Genomic DNA, 19799 nt, shown 5'->3' with positions numbered 1-19799 from the left:
AAAAGACCTGAGACAAATGTAGATGAAGAGAAACAGGTTAAATTAAGTTATGAGTTAGCAAGAAATGAGCCTAAGCTAAGCTCAAGCTTTTTTTTTTTTTTTTTTTTTTAATTTAAAGATTTATTTATTTATTATGTACACAGAAGAGGGCACCAGATCTCATTACAGATGGTTGTGAGCTACCATGTGGTTGCTGGGAATTGAACTCAGGACCTCTAGAAGAGCAGCCAGTGCTCTTAACCGCTGAGCCATCTCTCCAGCCCAAGGCCAAGCTTTTATAACTAATATTCCATCACCGTGTCATGCTTTGGGAGCTGCCACACCTGAGTCACTTGTGCTTCTAGAAGTGCCCCCAGTAAACTCACTTGTTTACCAGGCTAGACTTGGGTGGAATAACTTCTTTGGTCTGTCTGTGAACTGATGTTTCTGTATATTGATTAGGAAAACACAGTAGATGTCCTAGGTGTCTTTTCCCCTCACAGGGAAATGTAAGGTGCTTTCCGGGCAGAGCTTGGTGGGCTCAGATGGGAGAAGAGCCTGGGGCTGAGGTAAGGGCCCTGGTGTCCAGCTGGCTGTACACTCTGGCTTTTCTGCATTACCCATTGAGTATTTTGTGCCTCATTTTCTCAGGGGCAGGGTTGGGCAAGGCTTCTGATTTGTGTGGAAACTAGGCCTGGTCTGGACCTGAGTGACAAGGAAGGAAGAGAAACTAGTTATATTTTATGACTATTTCCTCATATCATTGGTTTTCATTTCTCGTGTACTCTTTCCTATACCCCAGTACAGTATTTATAGGCCCCAACTTCTGGCAATGTGCAAGTGCTGAGCAAAGGGAAGCCTAGGTACTGAGAAGCTGTCTAGACAGCCGGGCATCAGTGTGAGTGGGGAAGTCCCCAGTGCTTCAGGAGCAAGGCCAGCTGGTCACTGGCAGGTCCTATGCCCCCGTGCCCAGGAGGGGCAGACATTGCGTAGGAAGCACCTGGGAAGTGCAACATCTCTGCTTTGGCTTTGCAGTGCTGGAGATGGAACCCAGGCAGCCAGGCAACTAGGTAAGCTCTGCCTCTGAGGCGCACTGCCGTCCCCAGAAGCCCAGCAGTGTCTGCCCCATGCATGCAGTTCTGCCTGCCTTACCATGATGCAAACAGGGGTCAAGGGGAAAGGTCCTTCAATCACGTTTCAGTGGCTAGGGTAGATGGAAGCGGTGAGGCCGGGAACAGGACATACTGCTGTCTGGAGTCAGTCTGATAGCCTGTGCCTGTGACTGCAGGCAAGATGGCCCTCCACCTGTCCAGCCTCACGGCCTCCTTGTACTCTCAGATCAGGAGGCTCATCTGAGAGCCCTCTGGGCAGCTAGCTGCTCTGGCTTACTTACCTGCCCTATGGTCCTGATGGACTTTCTTAAGGGTCTTTCTTGGAGCAGTTATCAAACTGCCTAAGCCCTTGATATAGCTCCTTCATGGCAGTGGGGAGTGGGGAGCCTCTGGCTGCTAGCTGGGGGGTCAGGTGGGTCAGGCCTCATTGGTGGTAAGTTCAGCTTCACTTTACCTGTTTACCCAAGGTTCAAGCAATCCTTGGACAGGATATTCAAATAATACAGTACCCTGACACAAATGCAAAAGAAAACCATCGGGATAGGAAATGTGTCAGTACTAAGACATTTATTACATCATAAAAAGTCCATTGGTGTTATTTTCCATATGTACATGCGCCTATGGGTAGACCCCGCCCCCCATCAAGTCCTATCTGTCCACCTTCCATGGTGCCAAGCAGCTCCAAACTGACCAACTATTCAATGAAGGAAGAAGAACTGGAGGAGGTGCCCAGGGCTGATGGGACTGGATGGAGAGAGGGGCAAAGTGCAGAGTGGTTGGGCTGGGCTCCTAACCCTAACCTGGCAGGGCACAGGGCAGGCACTGCAGGGTTGGCACAGCAGGGTTGGCTCCATGCCTCCCCAGGGCTGCCAGGCTGAAGGCAGAGGCTACGGGTTACACCTGTGTCCACTCTCAGCTTGGAAGCTCAGGAATGAACAGTAGAGGAAGAGAGTCTCGAAGCCTGAAGTGGATCCCAGCAGGGACTATAAAAGTTCTCACTTCCCCCCATCAAGTAGTAGCAACAGCAGCTTGCTTTGGGCCTGAAGATGTCTGTGGCCCTTCAAACTGGAAGCGGTGCCTGGAAGGCCTGGTGGGAAGTGACGGTCCTGATCTCCAGGGACCTGCCTTAGTTAACTTCAGAGGTGGGTATAGGGTCTGTAGGACGGGGTGTGGACAAGAGAGGCACTGGAGAGGTGGCCTCGATGAGGGCAGGGTTGAGGATGATGGGCAGAGTCATGGGTGGCACGCCCACTTGCAGGGGGGAAGTCAGGGGTTGTAGGATTAGTGGGGGCTGGGCCAGTGGGGGAGGTCCCTCCAGGGGAGGACTCAGTCTGCTGGGGCTGGAGGCCACAGGCGATCCGGATGAGCAGCTGCTGGCCACTCGGGCAGCCTCAGGCTTCTCTGGGTCTGTAAGGTAAACAAAGGTGCTGCAGTCAGACTTGCTGGTTGGCATGAGGCCATCCTCAAGCTTCCTCTGTCCCTCCCACTTCCTCTCAGGTGAAGCTGGAAACCTCCTCTTAAAACTCATGTCATGTAAAAAAGAATACATTAAAACATAAATAAAAAATAAAACGAGTTTCAATTTAGCCTCTAAATACAAACTCTGTTTATAGACTTGGTTACTAAATGATGTGCGGTGTAACAAAATGCATTCATCTGTCAATATAAAAACCCACAACTCAGTTCGGGACGCAGCGTCTTGTCTCTACCTTTTACTCCTTCACTGTACCCTCCCTCAGTAGGTCAGTTTTGGTCTGGATGTTACATGTATGCCCGCCCGACAGGACTCTGTATAGTGACGCAGCCCTCCCCTCCCAGCCTAGAGAGTTTATCACAGTGTAGCTGGTCCTGCTGTCTCCCATAGGAAAGCAGGCAAACAGGATTCTCACACTGACTTCTTCCCAGGCTTCCAGCCATGGCACAGCAGTAATCCTAAACTGCCCTGGGCAGCATCCTAGACTCACCAACAGACCATCTCTAAGGAACTCACCACAGGGCCCCACTTCTGAGGGTATCTCTGGGGAAAGTGGATGGCCAGGTGTCCTGGGGTCACCAGCAGCAGGAGTCAGGTGGGTGGAGGCCAGAGATTTTTGGCTGTGAGGTTCCGTGGGCATGGGGTCTGAAGCAGAGAATCCAGATGGCGATTCTCAGCGCTTTCTTTCCTGCAGGATCCTGGCTACCCACCAGCCCTCCAACAACAGCCCTGGGAACAGGGTGGCAGGTAGCTAAAGCTAGCTTCACATGTACCCCAAGATGGCGTAACTAGATTCTCCTGCCTTCAGCTCCTCAGTACTGGGGGCTAGAGGTGTGTGCCACCATGACCAGTGGAAAGCTATTACTTTGTCCATCCTCCAGTGAACAGAGGACATTCAGCCTTGAGGATTCCTTGTGACATTAGACCAGATCCTACCCTGGATGACGGTCTGCTTGAAGAGCTCATCACGTAAGTGTGGCAAAAAGCAATCAATGCGCTCCCAGGTAATCTCCCAGAGGGCAGAGGGGCCACCTCCTCTCGCATCTGCACTGTGGAAGATCTCTGCCGTGTCCATCACCAGGAGCATGTTCTTCAGAGACTCGGGGATCGCTTCTGACTGCAGGTAGCAGTGAGGCCAGGGAACAGGAGAGGTAAGTTGGAGGCAGCCATGAGGGGCAAACAGCAAGTCTTCTCAGCATGTGGAGGAGGAAGTGCTCAATGGGGATTGGGTCAAGGCAGAACATACCAGCAAATCACTGGAACCTGCATGCATGTACTTGTCCATGAAGTCCAGGATGGTGAGCCACAGGGCAGCAAAGGTGGACAGTGACAGCAGAGGAGACAGGTGCTGCAGGAAGACCTAGAGCCCCCCAGCCAGCCCCTTTCAGCCAAGGGTAGTGGAGAGCTTCTGTGGCCCTCTCCAAAGCCAAGGGAAGCTGGTTCCAACTTGCAAGTATTCAATCAGAGGTTCCTCTGAAATCCAGACTTCCCCCTGAGTCCCTGGGCAGCCTCAACAGCTGGGGTTCTGAGCACTTACATGTCATCTTTGGGCCCTATGAGAAGGCCTGGCTTCTCTATGGGAAAAGGCAGGCAAGGGGAGAGGAGGTGGATGCAGGGTGGTGAGCAGTACCTTAGAGAGCAGTGTGGAAGCCCTCATCCGGGTCTCCTCCATTCCACCCACATCTGCAGGGCTGATATTTTCTAACAGCTTGGTCAGTAGAGGAAACAGCACCTGGTAGGTAAACATCCAATGTCAACTGAGCCCAGTCAGTTGGACAACTTTGTCCCAGGGAAGCTGGGTCTGGGTGGATGGGCACTGAACAGAAGAGAAGATCTGATGCTGGTGAATGGCAGGAGCTCTTTGGGTTGCCTTTCTGCCTTATGATTTGAACTTTCTCTGAAGATCAGTAAGAAGTTGTACCTTGTTAAAGCAGGACTCCCATTCCAGGGCATCTAGCTTTTGCAGGTCATGTACCAGAAGTGCTCGCTGCAGGTACGTCAGGGCCTGCATCCGCACCTGGCGCCGGGCATCACAGCACAGGCAGGCGATACCTGAGAGTGGGAACAGTCCAGGATCATCCAGGCATTGGTCTGGTGCTCCACAAGCTTCAATGTCACCTGTCCTACCTTGCATCCTTCTAAACCTTTACTCCAGGTTTACCTTGTAATAAAGGGCACCAGCAGTGGGCCCAGAGGGTGCGTGAATCAGCTTCAATCTTCCGCCCCCCGGACTCCAGGTGGCGCTGCTCCTCTGCCCATGAGCTGTAGATGGAGGCGGCGCGAGTGTGCAGGGTGTGCATCAGATCCAACAACTGGGTGAGAAGAGTGCAGGATGTGAACAGGGCTGTTCTGTTGGGTCCTTTCCCTCCCTCCCCACTAGCCCTGACTGGGCCTTCAAGGGACCCTCAGCACAAGCTAGGCCATAGTCCATTCTTCTCACAACTTCCTCTGCTCTAGTCCTGGTGGTGTCCCTCAAAGGAAAGGGGTCAAGAGTAGAAGATATGTACACTGAGACCCGAGACCATGACAGTATAGTGAGAAGGGTACTTCTAGCTTTGAATTTTTAAGACGTATTTATCTTTATGAGTGTTTTGTTTGTGCATTGGATCCCTGGGTCTGAAACTCTAGATGGCTGTGAGCTGCCATGTGGGTGGGAAGCAAATCCAGATCTTCTTTACTGCTGAGCCATCTCTCTGGCTCCCAGAACGACACTTTCAATCCTACTTCACACTGCTGATGGAGTTATTTATTCATCTCACTATAATAAAATCACTTATTTTGTTTGTGCGTGCACGCGCCACAGCACGTGTGTGGAGGGAACGTGGAGGACTCGGCTCTCTCTTCCCATCATGTGGGTTCTGGGTTAACTCAGGTCGCCAGTCTTGGCAGCAAGCACCTTCATCCACCTGAGCCATCTCCTGAGTCATGCGATTGTCCTTGTTAATCTCATCTGGGGCTGGTGAGCTGGCTCAGCAGGGAAAAGTGCATGCCATGCAAGCCTGGCACCTGAGTTGGACCTTGGAGCCTGTGTGTAGGCAGGAGAGAAGCAGCTCACAAGTCCTCTGACCTTACATGCATGCCACGGCGCACATGCCCACACACACTGAGAAACTTAAAAACAGAGCAAACCTCGGACTCAAAGGTTTCCATGGCCAACAGGGTCTGGCCAGGTTGATTTTTTTTTTTCTATCAGTTTTCTTTTTTAAAAAATTAATCTGGGCTGGAGAGATGGCTCAGTGGTTAAGAGCACTGACTGCTCTTCCAGAGGTCCTGAGTTCAATTCCCAGCAACCACATGGTGGCTCACAACCATCTGTAATGAGATCTGGCGCCCTCTTCTGGCCTGCAGTCATACATGCTGTATACATAATAAATAAATCTTAAAAAAAAAAAGAATTCTTCATTTGGGGTTGGGGATCTAGCTCAGTGGTAGAGTGCTTGCCTAGCAAGCACAAGGCCCTGGGTTCAGTCCTCAGCTCCAGATTTAAAAAAAAAAAAATTAATTCCCTCTGGCCCCCAAAACAGGGCTTCTCTGTATAGCCCTGGCTATCCTAGAACTTGCTCTGTAGACCACGCTGACCCTGCTTCTGCCTCCCAAATGTATTTATTCTGTTTTTCTTTTTTTAAGATTTAATTACTTTTATACTGTATGGGTATTTTGCCTGCAGTATGTCTGTGTACTATGTATTTGTAGTGCTACAGAGGCTAGAAGAAGGCACCAGAGTCCACTGAACCTGTGAGCTGCCATGTGGGTGCTGAGAACTGAATCTGGGTCCTCTGGAGGAGCAGTCAGAGACACCTCTCCAGCCTCCAAACGAACTTATTCTTAGAAACTTAGGTGTATGTGTGTGCCCATGTGACTTCAGGCATACCATGTGTGCACAGGTGTCTGCAGAGGCCAGAGGGTGTTAGATCCTGGAACTGGAAACAATTACACAGTCCTAGCTATCTGATGTGGGTGCTAGGAACTGAGGCTGGGTCCTCCGCCCTCTGTAAGAGTAGCAAGCACTCTTCACTGCTGAGCTACCTCTCCTACCCCCTCTCATTATCTTTCTTTCTTTTTTTTCTTTTTGGACACAGGGTTTCTTTGTGTAGCTCTGGCTGTCCTGGAAATTCCTTTGTAGACCAGGCTGGCCTCGAACTCACAGAGATCCGCCTGCCTCTGCCTCCTGAGTGCTGGGATTACAGGCCTGCGCCACCACACCTGGCTTTTCATCACCTTTCTAAGGCTATTCTGAAGACAACTGTTTCTCCATTTATCTAGTCAGAGAAAGTCAGCCTGAACAAACACTTAATAACATGCAAGGATAGACAAAATGCTAGAGATGTAGCCGCCTCTAGTAAGGGGAACTTTGGCTGCATATAGGAATAAATGGAAGCTCAATCTTATCAGTCTATCTTTTTATAGCTTCTGATCTTGTATCATGTGCATATATTACATAATAAATAAGTGAAGTCTTTAAATATATAAATTGAACTAGGGGTCTTCTTGCACATGCTATGCAAGAATTCTACCACTGAGATAAATCCCCAGCCCCCAAAATATTTAATTTAGTGCCAGGTGTGATGGCACACACCTTTGATCCCGGTACATAGGAGGCAGAGGCAAGGAGATTTCTGTGAGTTTGAGGCCAGCCTGGTCTACCAGGGAGTTCCAGGTGAGCTAGCACTACATAGTGAGACCCTGTCTCCAAATGATTAAGCACACTGTAAGCCAAGACTTATAGGTGGTTTTGGATAAGGGGAACACTGTGGGGGTGGCAGCTGAGGGGATGGGCAGTACACAGTGGATATTCCTTCTGGGTTCTGACTTTCCCTGGAACCGCCCAAGCTCCTGAGTCTCAGGTGCAGAAGAAGTAAAGGGTGCCATACTTACGTCCTGACTGACCTGTAAAGACACCGTATGGTAGCTGGCAGGCACGCCTTCATCCTCCTCCTCATCACTATGTCCACCCCGAGTGGCATGCTGGTTGGAGGTTCGGGGTCGCCGAAGCATTGAACCCTCCTTGGGTTTCTTCTTGAAGCGGTTCCCTTTGCTGTCATATTTGTGACTCTTGCCACGTTTATCCTGGGACTTGCACCCTGAGCAGAGCAGACTAACGTCACCTTCCCACAGCCTTAGGGCAAAGATGCCCTGCCTTTCTCTCCTCTCCACCTGACCCCCAACTTCCCTTCAATAGGTGACTTACCACCATTCAGACTGGCCTCTACAAAGATACGGAGAGTCTTGACGCAAAGTTCGAAGTTGTCAGGGGTGATGTGAGCAGCATCACGAACAATGAAGGACAATGACTCCACACACTTGAGCAGGGACTTAGTGTCATGTGGTCCCAGGTCCAGGCCCACCGTGAGGCTGTACTGATTAACCAGGGGGGAAGGGCCCGGCCTACTGAGGCCTGTTCCTGCTCTGGAGGTGTCAATGTCATCCTTCCCCACCTGTAAAATAGACACGATACAAGCTGGGGCCCCTGTACTAAGGGGCCCCAGATGTCTCCCTGAGAATCCAGAATCTTTCCTACAGGCTTAGGATGGTAGACTCACCACTAACCAACCACTGTTGACCATATCAGCATCTGTGGCTGATCGGTGTATCTTGCCAGGCCTGCCATGGTCAGTGTAGACTTCAGAGTCGGAAGTGTACCCTCGGTCCAGGCTGACATCATTTTGATGGTAGGATGGGAGCTCGCTGTCCGACTGCGCTCCTATAAGCCAGGCAAGGAAAGGCAGAGTAAGAGCAGAGATGGTACATAACAGGATAACAGATCCTGAAGAAAGGTGCTGAGGTCTGGCATCTTCTCTTATGCCTGGCTTACTTTTGGTCTAGTCACTAAAGGGCTGAGGCCTGGACATCGTCTCTCTCTTGACCAAATAGGGCAGCAAGCTAATTTGGGCTTCTGACAGCAACTAATAGCAGCTGTTAAGGAAAGGTGGTGGCATAGGACATAGGTTTCTGTAAAATGGTCTTCAGGACAGTAGAAACTTGGCTAGATAGCCTTCTGTACTGCCTACTGCATGCTATCTAGCCTGTGGGTAGCCAATACACACAGGAAGATCTGGAAGCAGATGGCAGAAGCCAGGTGTGTTTAATCTGTGGAACATAACAACCTGTGTTTTGTTTTCCTGTGGGAAAACTCCTGGGTCCTAACTGCTTATCTACCAGTGAGCATCTTCCCGGGAAAGGGCATACCAGCATCAGGAGCATCAGCCCTGGCTGTGGCCTGTAGAGCATCTGGAGGTTTCACGCCTGATCCGATGCACTCCAGCAATGTGAAGAGGGTGGCCCAGTCATCACCCGAGTGGATGTTGGCTGCATTGGTCTTGAGGAGTTCATGGAGCCCATATGCAACCTGATGGCTGACTCTGGACAGCACACTGGGCTTCATGAGCAACAGAATGCGCAGGGACAGCAGGACCTGGAATGGAATGGGACAGGGAGTAGGAAGTGGGACGGACATAGAGAGTTTCTTGACTAATCATCCCCATTGGTTATTTAGGGTAGTGAGGGGACTGGCTTGGTCTCAACTGTTGCTGATCTGGACTTGTCTTCTTTTCTTTTGGAGTACTGGGAATTGAACCCAGGGCCTTGCATGTATTAGGTGAGCACTCTACAGCTAAACTACACCCTTGGCCTTGCTTCATTTCTTACATTGGTATCTTTATTAACTACATGTTCACATACAGTTGTAACAACACATAAAGAGTTTCCTTCTATACTCGTCCAGTCCATCCCGAAGGCAATATGATACACACTAAGTATAACATGGCGACAAGGACAGAGTTAGGGACAATCTACTTGATCCACAGGCTTCCCTAATTTTACTTGGATTCATGGGAACTGTGTGTGTGCTGAGTCCCACAGTTCTATCAGCTGTGTAGGACTGTCTATCCATCAGCTCCGACACCGTGGAAGGCATGCTGCTGCTTGACAGCCGCTTTCCAACCCTTTCCTCCTGTCCCACTTCCAACCCTTAACAATCTGCCCTCAACTTCTAAATCCTGTCAAGTCCAAAGTGTTGTCTAGATGGAATTATCCTTAAGCCTGGTCTCTTCCACCTGGAGACCTACCCACATCTGTCTTTACACATGGGGCCTGTTGTTCTGAGTGCTGGACAGCATTCCACAGTACATTTGTACCACAGTTTACCCTTTTACTGCGATCATCGGGCTGACTTCAGCCTTTGGCTTTGATGATTACAGCTTCAATGAACACTTACATACATATTTAAAGTTAAAATAAGCCCTCATTTTTTCTGGGATAAATGCCCACAAGTGTATTTTCTGGGCTGTATGGTAAGTGAATATTCAGTTTTATAATAAACTGCCAGTAGAGTAGCTATATTATTTTTTATTCCCACAGGAAATGTATGAATAATCTAGTTTCTCTGTATCCTTGCCAGCATTTGGTATTAGCACTTTTAATTTTAGCTATTCTGGTAAGTACATAGTCATGTGTGTTATTTTTGCATTTTCCTAATGGCAAATGCTATTTCATGAGCTTATTGGCCGTTTGTATACCATCTATGAAATATCTCTTTCTTTTTTCCATGTTTGCATTTTCATACTGGACTTTTCTCAAGTAATGATTTGTAAACATTTTTTCCCCCAAGACAGGGTTTCCCTGTGTAGTTTTGGTGGCTGTCCTGGATCTTTCTCTGTAGACCAGGCTGGCCTCGAACTCAGAGATACACCTGGCTCTGCCTTCCGAGTGCTAGGATTAAAGGCGTGCACCACCACTCGGCTTTGTAAACATTTTCTATTACTTTATAACTTATCTTTACATTTTTTTCAACTAAGCTTTTAGAATATAAGTTTTGAGCATCAGTGAAGTCTAGTTTATTAATCCTTCCTCTTGTGCTTTTAATATCAAGTAAAAAAAATTATTGGGCTGGGCATGGTCGGTGGTGGCATACACCTTTAATGCCAGTACTCAAGAGGTAGAGACAGGCAAATCACTGTGAATTTGAGGCTAGCCTGGTCTACATAGTGAGTTCCAGGCCAGCCAGGGCTATACAATGAGACTCCATTTCAAAAAAATTAAAAACTAAATATTAACTAATTAACTAACTAACTAACTAACTAGTCAGCTCATGTACCTATGTCTTTACAGGGCTGTTTTGTAGGGACATACAAATTACAACAGATAGTAACAGCCACATGCTGGTGGGACAGGCACCCAGTACTTCAGTCACTGTTCCTGGCTTCTGGTTACTCTCAAGGCTCTTTGGTCACTGCGATGCTGTACAGTGACAAGAGCAGGAAGGGAGTGGGAACACGTGAGGGGAAGAAGAATTAGGGCCATGCACAAAAGCAAAAGAAGCTTGTTTCAGATTGTGACAGGGTCCAAAAGGAGAGATGTGAGCTCGAGTCCCTCTATGATGGTGCAGTATTTGTGTTCAGGCTTTTGATTTAAAAAAAAAAAAAAAAAAAAAAAAAAGCCGGGCGGTGGTGGCGCACACCTTTAATCCCAGCACTCGGGAGGCAGAGGCAGGTGGATCTGTGTGAGTTTGAGGCCAGCCTGGGCTACCAAGTGAGTTCCAGGAAAGGCACAAAGCTACACAGAGAAACCCTGTCTCAAAAAAACCAAAAAAACAAAAAACAAACAAACAAACAAACAAAAACCATGGCTGATGTGTAAAATTAAAACACAAATATAATAATTAAAAAAATCTTTAAAAAAAAGTAGTAATAAACCAACAAACCACATTAGAAATACTTACTTTTAGATCCTAAGATTTTCTCCTTTTCATTTAGATCTATTATTTTGTGTATTTTGCCTGCATGTATGTTATGTGTACCATGTACATGCCTGCTGCCCAAAGAGTTCACAAGAGGGCACCATATCCTCTGGAACTGGAGTTACAGATGGTTGTGAGTCACTATGTGGTGCTGGGAACCAAACCCAAGGCCTTTGTAAGAAAAGCCAGTGCTCTCTACTAATGAGCCATCTCTCCAGTCCCTCCTCTATATCTTTAAAATTACCATCTGTTTAATTTTTCTGAAAATAAAGGTTTAAGTCAAAGTTCACTTAGGAGATTGAGACAGGAATACGGCCAGCTTGGGCTACATAAAAAGACCTGTCTTAAAATCAAAACCAACCAAACAAAAAACCAAAGTAAAACAGTCCCAAACCATTCAGTTGAACATATCTGTGTGAGTCTATTTCCAGATCATCTATTTGCTCAATAGCTAATATTTGTCTATTTCTTCATCTATACTATATAATTTAAAAATTGTTTATTGTTTATGTGTATGGGTGATTTGCTTGTATGTACTGATTGTATGTGTGTCTGTGCACCAATGCAGTATTTATAGAGGGCATCAGATGTCTGGAATTGGAACTCCAGAGAGTAGTTGGCTACTGTGTGGGTTGCTGGAAGTCCGACCAGGGTTCATTCATTGGTAGAGGAGCCAGTGCTCTTAACCTTGGAGACATCTTTTCAGCCCCCAACCTACATAATCATCACTACGATAAAGTTTAATATTGGCTAGAGTGGCAGACCATGGGGCGCACAACCGTAATCCCAGCTTAGGGAGGCAGAGGCAGGAAGATGGAGGCCATCCTGAGATACAAATTAGACCCTGCATCAAAACAACCCATCAGGGCTATACAGTAAGACTGTCTCAAAAACAACAATAACCAACAATAAAACCCAGGCTGGTGAGATGGCTAATGGGTAAAGACACTTGCTGCTATGCCAAGCCTGATAACTCGAGTTATATCCCAGGAATGCAAGCTGTCTTCTGCCTTCCACATGTGCACACATCTACTTACTCATCCATGCAAATAAATTAAAAATATTAATATTTTTATCATTAATTACATCAATTATTTTATCATTAATTTTATTATTATTAATATTAAAATATTAGTAACAACAACAAACTAGGTAGAATATTCATCCCATTTCATTCTTTGTCAAAATGTTTGGCTATTGTAGGGCCTGTGACTTTCATTCTAAATTTTAGAATAAGCTTCTCCTGGTCCACAAAAATCTTTGCTGGAATATTATAGAAGCTGCATTAGCAGGTGGTAATGGCACATGCCTTTAATCCCAGCACTCAGGAGGCAGAGACAGGCGTATCTCTGTGAGTTTGAGGCCTGCCTGGTCTACAGAGAAACCCTGTTTCAAAAAGCCAAAAAGAAAAGAAAGAAAGAAAGAAAAGAAGCTGCATTACATATGTATATATTGGTTGAGGGAAGAACTGACATCTTAAATGTATTGAGTCTTCTAATCCATGGTATGGCCTCTTGATATATTTAGGAGTCTCTGACTAACATTTTGTAATTTTTTTTTCAAGAAAGACAAAAATTAATCATAGCCGATTTTATTCAAATTGTCCAAAATTTATAGTAAACATGCCAATTGCTTCTAAAAATGTATGTCACATTTTATATATATAATGGTTACAGTGTCTTTCCTTGATTTCTTTTTTTTTCTTCTTTTCTTTATAATTCTTTAATAGAAGCCAGAATCTTGGGTTGCCCAGTTGGGAGCCTCTGATCTACTGTTCTGATTAAGTTTCTTTTCGATATTCATGGCCAACATTTGGCTTCTAAGTAATTTTTTTTTTTTTTAAGACAGGGCCTCACTATGTAGCCCCTAGTTGGCCTACAACTTGCTATGTAGACATGCTGGCCTTGAATTTACAGAGATCTGCCTACTTTTGCTTCCTGAGTGCTGGGATTAGAGATACTTGCCATCATGCCAGCTGCATTTTCTTTCTTTCCCCCCGCCCCCCCTCTCCGAGACAGGGTTTCTCTGTAGCTTTGGAGCCTGTCCTGGACTAGCTCTGTAGACCAGGCTGGCCTCGAACTCACAGATCCACCTGCCTCTGCCTCCCGAGTGTTGGGATTACAGGCGTGTGCCACCACCGCTTGGCCCAGCTGCATTTTCTAGTTTTTAGCATATGCATGCTAAATGTTTTGTAAGGTGTCTAAGAAGTTCACTTTATTTGGAGTACTTGTAAGTGGTATTGCTTTTGTGCTTGTTCATTTGAGACAGGGTATTAAATAGCTTAGTTTGCCTTTGAATTGACTAGGGAGCTGAGGATGGCTTTGAACTCCTAATTCACCTCTGCCTCCACCTCCCAACTGCAAGGATTAAAATCTTGTCCTGCTAGGATTTCTGTGAATTTGAGTTTAAGGCTGGTTTGGTCTACAAGTGAGTTCCAGGGCAGTCAGAGCTAGACAGGGAGATACTGTGTTGTAAACAAACAAACTTATGCTGCCAAAGTCCTGCCTGACCCCTCACCCCCCCCCCCCTTTTTTTTTTAAAAGACAGGGTCTCACTCTGAAACTCATGATGTAGTCCAGGTTGGCCATGAACCCCTGGTGATCTGTCTCACTCCTGGATGCTGGTATCATACAGGTGGGTGACCATGCCTGATTATCTATCTAGTGTGAAATTGTAGCACTTTATATTTTTCTATCTATCTAATCATATCTATCTATCTATCTATCTATCTATCTATCTATCTATCTATCTATCTATCTATCTGAGGCAAAGTCTCTCTACACAGCTCTGGCTCACTATGTTGGCTTCAAATTCAAAGAGATCTGCCTGCTTCTGCCTCCCAAATGCCAGGCTGGAATTGCTTTTTTTAAAAAGACAGGGTCTATGTGACTCTAGCTGGCCTCAAATTCATAAAGATCTGACTGTGTTTGTCTCTGCCCCTGGGATTAAGGCATACATACACCACCATGTCTGCCAGAAACTGTATTCTCCTTCTCCTCTTCTATGTGTTTTGCCTACATGTATATATATGCACCATATGTGTACCTGGAACCTGCAGAGGTCAGAAGAGGGTATTAGATTCTCTGGAATAAGAGTATGGATGGTTGGAGCCATCATGTGGGTGTTGGGAACTGAACCCAGGTCCTTCGCAAAAGCAGCAAGTGCTATTAATGGCTGAGCCATCTCTCCAGCCCTGGCATTACATGTCTTAACTTCGACTTCCATATGTTCATATTATCGTGTGGAAGTATGGCTTTTGTGTGCACATCTTAAGTCTTGTGACTGTTGAACCTAATTGTTGCTCAGTACTAATTTTTTATACTTGAACCATAAGATCTCACCCTTAGGGTTCGGATTGTAAGAATAACAAAAATTCAACCCTCTGCCCACAGAACAGATACAAGATGAGGGTACTGCTAGAAAAGAGCAGCAGCCCAACCCTAAAGCAGACTTCATGGCTAAGGCTCCCCCTCAATGCCACCTGGTAGACTGTACCAGCCCTGAGGCTAGTTCCTGGGCTAGAGTTACAGGGGACTGAATGTATTTTCTGCCTTGGGCCACAGCTGACACTGTGGCTGGAGTGCTTGCACTCTTGCCCACCGCCCTACATGCACTTGCTTACCTGGCCACTGATCTCTTCTCTCCGGAGCAGCCGAATGGCTAGGCGTAGCAGCCCTACCACTGCCCGCTCCACAAGGAAGCAGAAATCTTGTGCCTGAACACACAAGTGGTATAGATGATCTCGAACAGTCTGCCATACACAGCCCACACGGTCCCTAAAAGTCATAAAGGGTAAGGACAGTATCAACTGGACAGGCCACTGGGTAATAAGTCACCTAAGCCTTTCATAGTTCACTGGTATTGTGCCCTAAGAGTCAAGCACAAGCTCCTCCCTTCTGCTCAGAGCTTCACGTGTTTCTTGGCCCCAGAGGCCACCCAGCAAGATGGCTTTCAGCCTTTTGGCACAAGCTCAGTATGGAGTCTGCCTAAAGACTGCCCTCTCCTACCTGTTCTCCAACACGATCCTGAGCAGCATCTCTAGACAGAAAGCAGCATCTTCCTCATCATATGTCTCTTCATCTGGTGTCACTGAGACCAGAGCCTAGAGGGCAACAGCAGGGAAAGCAGACATGGAAGAGAAGCCAACCATTGGCGCTGTCCCAACAGAAACTGAGGCCACACCACTACCCTGGTGCCTCTCAGACCTCTTCATCTTGTACCTTCATGAGCTCCTGAAGTGATTCCAGCTGGAGGAACTTGCTTTCTGTGATCATTTTTTCTGGGTCACATTGCTAGAGGGGACACACGAAAGAGGGGATTTATAACAAAGGCTGTAGGGGAGAGAATTTCCAAAAGTCAGGGAAAGAGGGCAGAATTGTCTTTGTTACAAGCCCTAGATGTTCACAGGGTCACATCTTTCTAGAAGGAAGGAGTCTAGGATTTCTCATGAGAGACAGATAGGCAGTTACCTTGATACAGTCCAAGGCCACTCTCTTGGCCTCCTGGTTCTCTGTAGATGGGCCCCGTACACTAGACTGCTCAGGGCCACTCAATGTCAGCCAGCTCACAAAGCTAAGTACTGATGACTCTCCTCTGTAGGAAAAGGATACCATGTCCTGGTGAACTCCAACATTCTGACTACCTCTTCTCCCAAGGCCCTCAACCAGCGGGGCTGCTCTTACCGGTTTGATGGCATCTCCTCTCGCTGTAGAGAGATCTTGCCATTGGGATCCACAAAATCTTCTACCTGGAAAACAGATCAAGAGTAATTTATTTCTAGGGGCCTGGAGAGATGGCTCAGAGGGTAAGAGCATTATTGCTATTGCAGAGGACCTGGGTTTAGTTCCTAGCACCCACATGGTGGGTTACAATCATCTATAACTCCAGTTCCAGGGAATCTGATACCCTCTGGCCTCCACTGGCATTAGGTATGCACGTGGTGCATATACATATATTCAAGCAAAATGTCTATACACATAAATCTAAAAAATAATTAAAATAAGTGATCAGGGCATAGTGGAACATGACTGTAATCTCAGTATTTAGAAGGCTGAGGCAGAAGCTACATAGCAAGTTCAAGACTAACCTAGACAACTTAGTGAAGCCTTGTCTCAAAAACACAACAACTTTTTCCTGTATATCATTTACATTCCTTGTGCTCCCTGGCCCAAGCAAAGTTCTCTGGATTTCTTCCTGTAAACAGTCCATATACTATGTGTCCCCTCCAAGAGGTGACTGACAATAGCTTCTAACAGTGTTCCTTTACAGCTTCTCTCCAAGATCTGTAGTATTACATTGGGGATGCTCCTAGTCAGCTTTGGCAAGCATCAGGTGTAGTGCTATTCTATACATAGCACAGAAAGCTAGGTCTTTGTCTTAATGTTGAACATTCTATTAAGAATCACCTCCACAGAGGTGTCCTCATTTTCATCTGCAACTGCCCAGTCCAGACCCAAGGTTATGACTGGCTGCCCCAACATCCACCCCATCTATGATCTGCCAGAGCACATGAAGGAACCTGACTAGCAGACCCAAACCTGTAGATCTCCACAACACAGGGCAACAACAGGATACCCAAGAAGAGTCCTAGTGAGGGCCTAGCATCCGTGGTGTAGCAGAAACCAGAGGCCTCGAGCCAGACCAATGACTCTTTGCAATGAACAATTGCATGTAAAGATATGTGGACAAAGGGGTTTATGGTGTGACTCACTGTGTCACACTGCAGCTTTTATAATGAGGTCTTTACTGTTTTTCCCTTTTTAAAAATTTTTCTTTTCTCTTAAATTTTGTTTTATTTTGGGGGGTGAGTACAGGGGTGGAAGGTGGATGTGAAAGGATAGGGAAATGAATGGGATCAAGATGCATAATGTAAAAGACATATAGAATGAATTTTTAAAAATTACCTCCACCATAGCCTTGGGTAAAAGTTGGGCTCGGAAGAGCTGCAGCATAGCCTCCATGATATTCTTCCAGCCCTCCCGAAGGATGTCACCATGACGATGGGCCAAGTGGAATACTGTCTTGGCTGCAATGTGGGCTTTAGGGTTGCTTCCAAATACACTGGGCAGGTTCTCAATAGACTGAAAAGGCGGATGTAAAGAGGCTCTTTCAAGTCTCTCTGTCTATGGTTCCCTGACAGTTTTCTACTATAATATGAGCGGGAAAGGTCAATCTGATGAAGGTCTTTCCTATGGTATCTCCTCCCTGATCCCATTACTTGAGTGAGGCGACACTATTCTCAGAACTTACAAGATACAAGTGGCCTAAGCTTGTTCAAGAGGGTATATATGATGGGTGCAGCCTCCATGGCTGAGCCTTGCTCTCCTTTGGGACTCTAAACACACACAGTTCCTTCTCCAACTCACCTCACTACTGAGAGCTGTGAACTTGCACAGAGAGATGATGAGATTGTCAAACACATCACTGAGGCCATAGTGGGCGGAGATCATGGCACACTTCCTGTAATGTCACCCCCATGACAGAAACAGTCACTAGAAGGCCACTCAGCCCTCCCAAATTCTTAAGCAACTTTCCATTGGTTCTTCCCCAATGGGTCACAGAAAGAAACCTTTAACCCCTAATCTATTTAAGACTGAGATTTCCCAGGCTCCAGCCTCCCTCCCGAAAATCAGGAGACATCCCATTCTGAGGAAGTAAAACCAGGAATCAAAGAGGCATGGGGGCAACCTGGGTTAACTTAGTGAGATGAAGGATATGAGACCAAAGGCCAAAGCTGGGCTACCTGAAGCCTGAGATGGCTTTCTGGACGATGGTCTCCTCAAGACTTTTGTCAAAGACATAAGAGAGAGCAGCAATAGTGGGGCCCCAGGTCATAGTGAAGAGGTCAAGGTCGTAGCTGCCAGGAGGTACACGAAGGAATATGCCCTCAGGGGTAGCACCTCGGTGAAGCAGCACACTCCACACATAGTTCTCACGGACCAGACCTGTCTGTTCCTCAGGCATCACGATTTCCTCATTCCTGTCAGAAAGGAAAAGAAGAACTAAATGCACCCCTGTGAACATGCTACTTCCAAACTAAGAAAAGGGGTTTCACCTAGACAATAATCTTCCATTCATATGAGGTAATCACAACTGCAGCTAAGTAATCTGTTTCCACCCCACCACTGGGGCAAGGGAGAGTGAATGCATTCCTAATCTCACAGTCCCATCTCTAAGCCTTCAGATCTCACATTCCTTCTGTGTAGGGGGCATAAAGTCCACCTTTTCTGATTTATTATAGGAACTAACCATATAAACATGGTGGCACATATCTCTAATTCTAGCGCTTGGTAGGCTGAGGCAAGAAGATCAAGAGTTCAAGGTCAGAGTCAGCTACCTAGCAAGTTTGAAGCAATCTTGAGCTCCACCATCATGACTCTGTCTCAAAACACTAACAAAAGAACTACGTATCCTGTCTCTGACTTGAGCCTTATCCTCTAGTGCTGGTCAATGTCTCTACAAACCAGAGAATTCATTTTGTGAACTCTCCAAGGAAAGCAGGGAATTGTGGTTTAGGAAATAGGGTCATGCTACCTCACTTAAGAGAAATAGTTTGGACTGGAGATGTAGCTCTGCAAAGAAACACACTCATAGTGCCTATGTAAACCCTGGGTTCAATCCCTGGTGCCAAACATGTCTGTAAACACACATACACACAAGACAGCCAATTTGTATAGACCCTAAATTTGGAATCCTGGAGTCCCATTATTATTCAGGCTTCTTTAAACAAGAAATGAGTTGTCACAGAGGAGGCTGCCTAGCTAAGTCTCAAAGCTAAATCCAGGGCATGTGAGTCACTACAGTCTGACGTGACTCTAAAAACAGAAAAAGGGAGCAATGCATTTCTCCTTAACAGAGATGTACACTACTCTCCACATATACTCACTTGATGGCATGGTACATGTCCTCCAGGACGTCTTGCTCAAAGTCCTTGCCTCCATTCACACCTTTTAGGTTTTTTCGAAACTCCTAGAGATAGGCCAGTATGTTTTCCCTGTGTCAATGCTGTACACCACCCAAGGAACTCCTTAAGTCTGTGACAGACAGGACTTTGGGAACAGTCATGTGAAAGAATCCCTTCTCCATCCCAGTCCCTCTTCTGAAGTGGTCAGCCCTCCGAGTCTCTTGACGGAACTCTGTCCCCATACAAAGTGGAAAATCCCCTTATCCTTCTTGCCACTTCTAAAGCTGTACTGGCTCTTCTCTGTCTTGGTTGGAGTCCAAGCTTACCTCCAGGGTCATGGGTACGTTCTGTTTGCGAGCATTGTGGTTATGTTGGTCAGTGTTAAGCATGATGACAGCATAGGCCAGGGCAAAGCAGGCATCACTATTGGCAAATGGGGAGCCATTACAACTCTGAAAAAGCAAAGAATCCATCTGTGTCAACGTCCTTCTCTGGCCAATTAAATCCTCACTACCTCCAACCCGTTGGTCAGTGATGGTATACAAGTGGCAGTATCCCCTAGAAAAATGGCCAAGTTCTCGCCAAATCTTTAACAGA

At 46.6% G+C, this 19799-nt stretch overlaps 1 protein-coding gene across 8 annotated transcripts in view; it reads right to left on the bottom strand.

Annotated features, from left to right (window-relative positions):
* Window positions 1-1632: 1632 nt before the first annotated feature.
* The window catches only part of Gbf1 (golgi brefeldin A resistant guanine nucleotide exchange factor 1), a 134903-nt gene continuing 116736 nt past the window's right edge, over window positions 1633-19799 (bottom strand). For 5 of the 8 annotated variants that reach the window (XM_036171235.1, XM_036171242.1, XM_036171258.1 and 2 more), the window contains 21 exons: window positions 19529-19654; window positions 19185-19267; window positions 18042-18278; window positions 17665-17758; window positions 17203-17379; window positions 15982-16046; window positions 15769-15892; window positions 15520-15591; window positions 15307-15401; window positions 14922-15075; window positions 8752-8977; window positions 8106-8266; window positions 7754-8000; window positions 7441-7646; window positions 4727-4877; window positions 4487-4617; window positions 4196-4297; window positions 3812-3925; window positions 3502-3682; window positions 3082-3210; window positions 1633-2498 (listed from right to left, as the gene is read on the bottom strand). In XM_036171235.1, the coding sequence (XP_036027128.1) occupies window positions 2218-2498; window positions 3082-3210; window positions 3502-3682; window positions 3812-3925; window positions 4196-4297; window positions 4487-4617; window positions 4727-4877; window positions 7441-7646; window positions 7754-8000; window positions 8106-8266; window positions 8752-8977; window positions 14922-15075; window positions 15307-15401; window positions 15520-15591; window positions 15769-15892; window positions 15982-16046; window positions 17203-17379; window positions 17665-17758; window positions 18042-18278; window positions 19185-19267; window positions 19529-19654 (3156 nt within the window). In that variant the 3' untranslated portion in view covers window positions 1633-2217. The remainder of the gene's footprint in view (window positions 2499-3081; window positions 3211-3501; window positions 3683-3811; window positions 3926-4195; window positions 4298-4486; window positions 4618-4726; window positions 4878-7440; window positions 7647-7753; window positions 8001-8105; window positions 8267-8751; window positions 8978-14921; window positions 15076-15306; window positions 15402-15519; window positions 15592-15768; window positions 15893-15981; window positions 16047-17202; window positions 17380-17664; window positions 17759-18041; window positions 18279-19184; window positions 19268-19528; window positions 19655-19799) is intronic. The other 3 variants (XM_036171249.1, XM_036171287.1, XM_036171295.1) reach the window with 1 other exon arrangement.

The sequence above is a fragment of the Onychomys torridus genome, chromosome 1 (genome assembly GCF_903995425.1).
Source record: "Onychomys torridus chromosome 1, mOncTor1.1, whole genome shotgun sequence".
NCBI lineage: Eukaryota > Metazoa > Chordata > Mammalia > Rodentia > Cricetidae > Onychomys > Onychomys torridus.
Note: the sequence above shows the minus strand (reverse complement) of the source record. Positions and strands in the feature narration are given on the sequence as shown.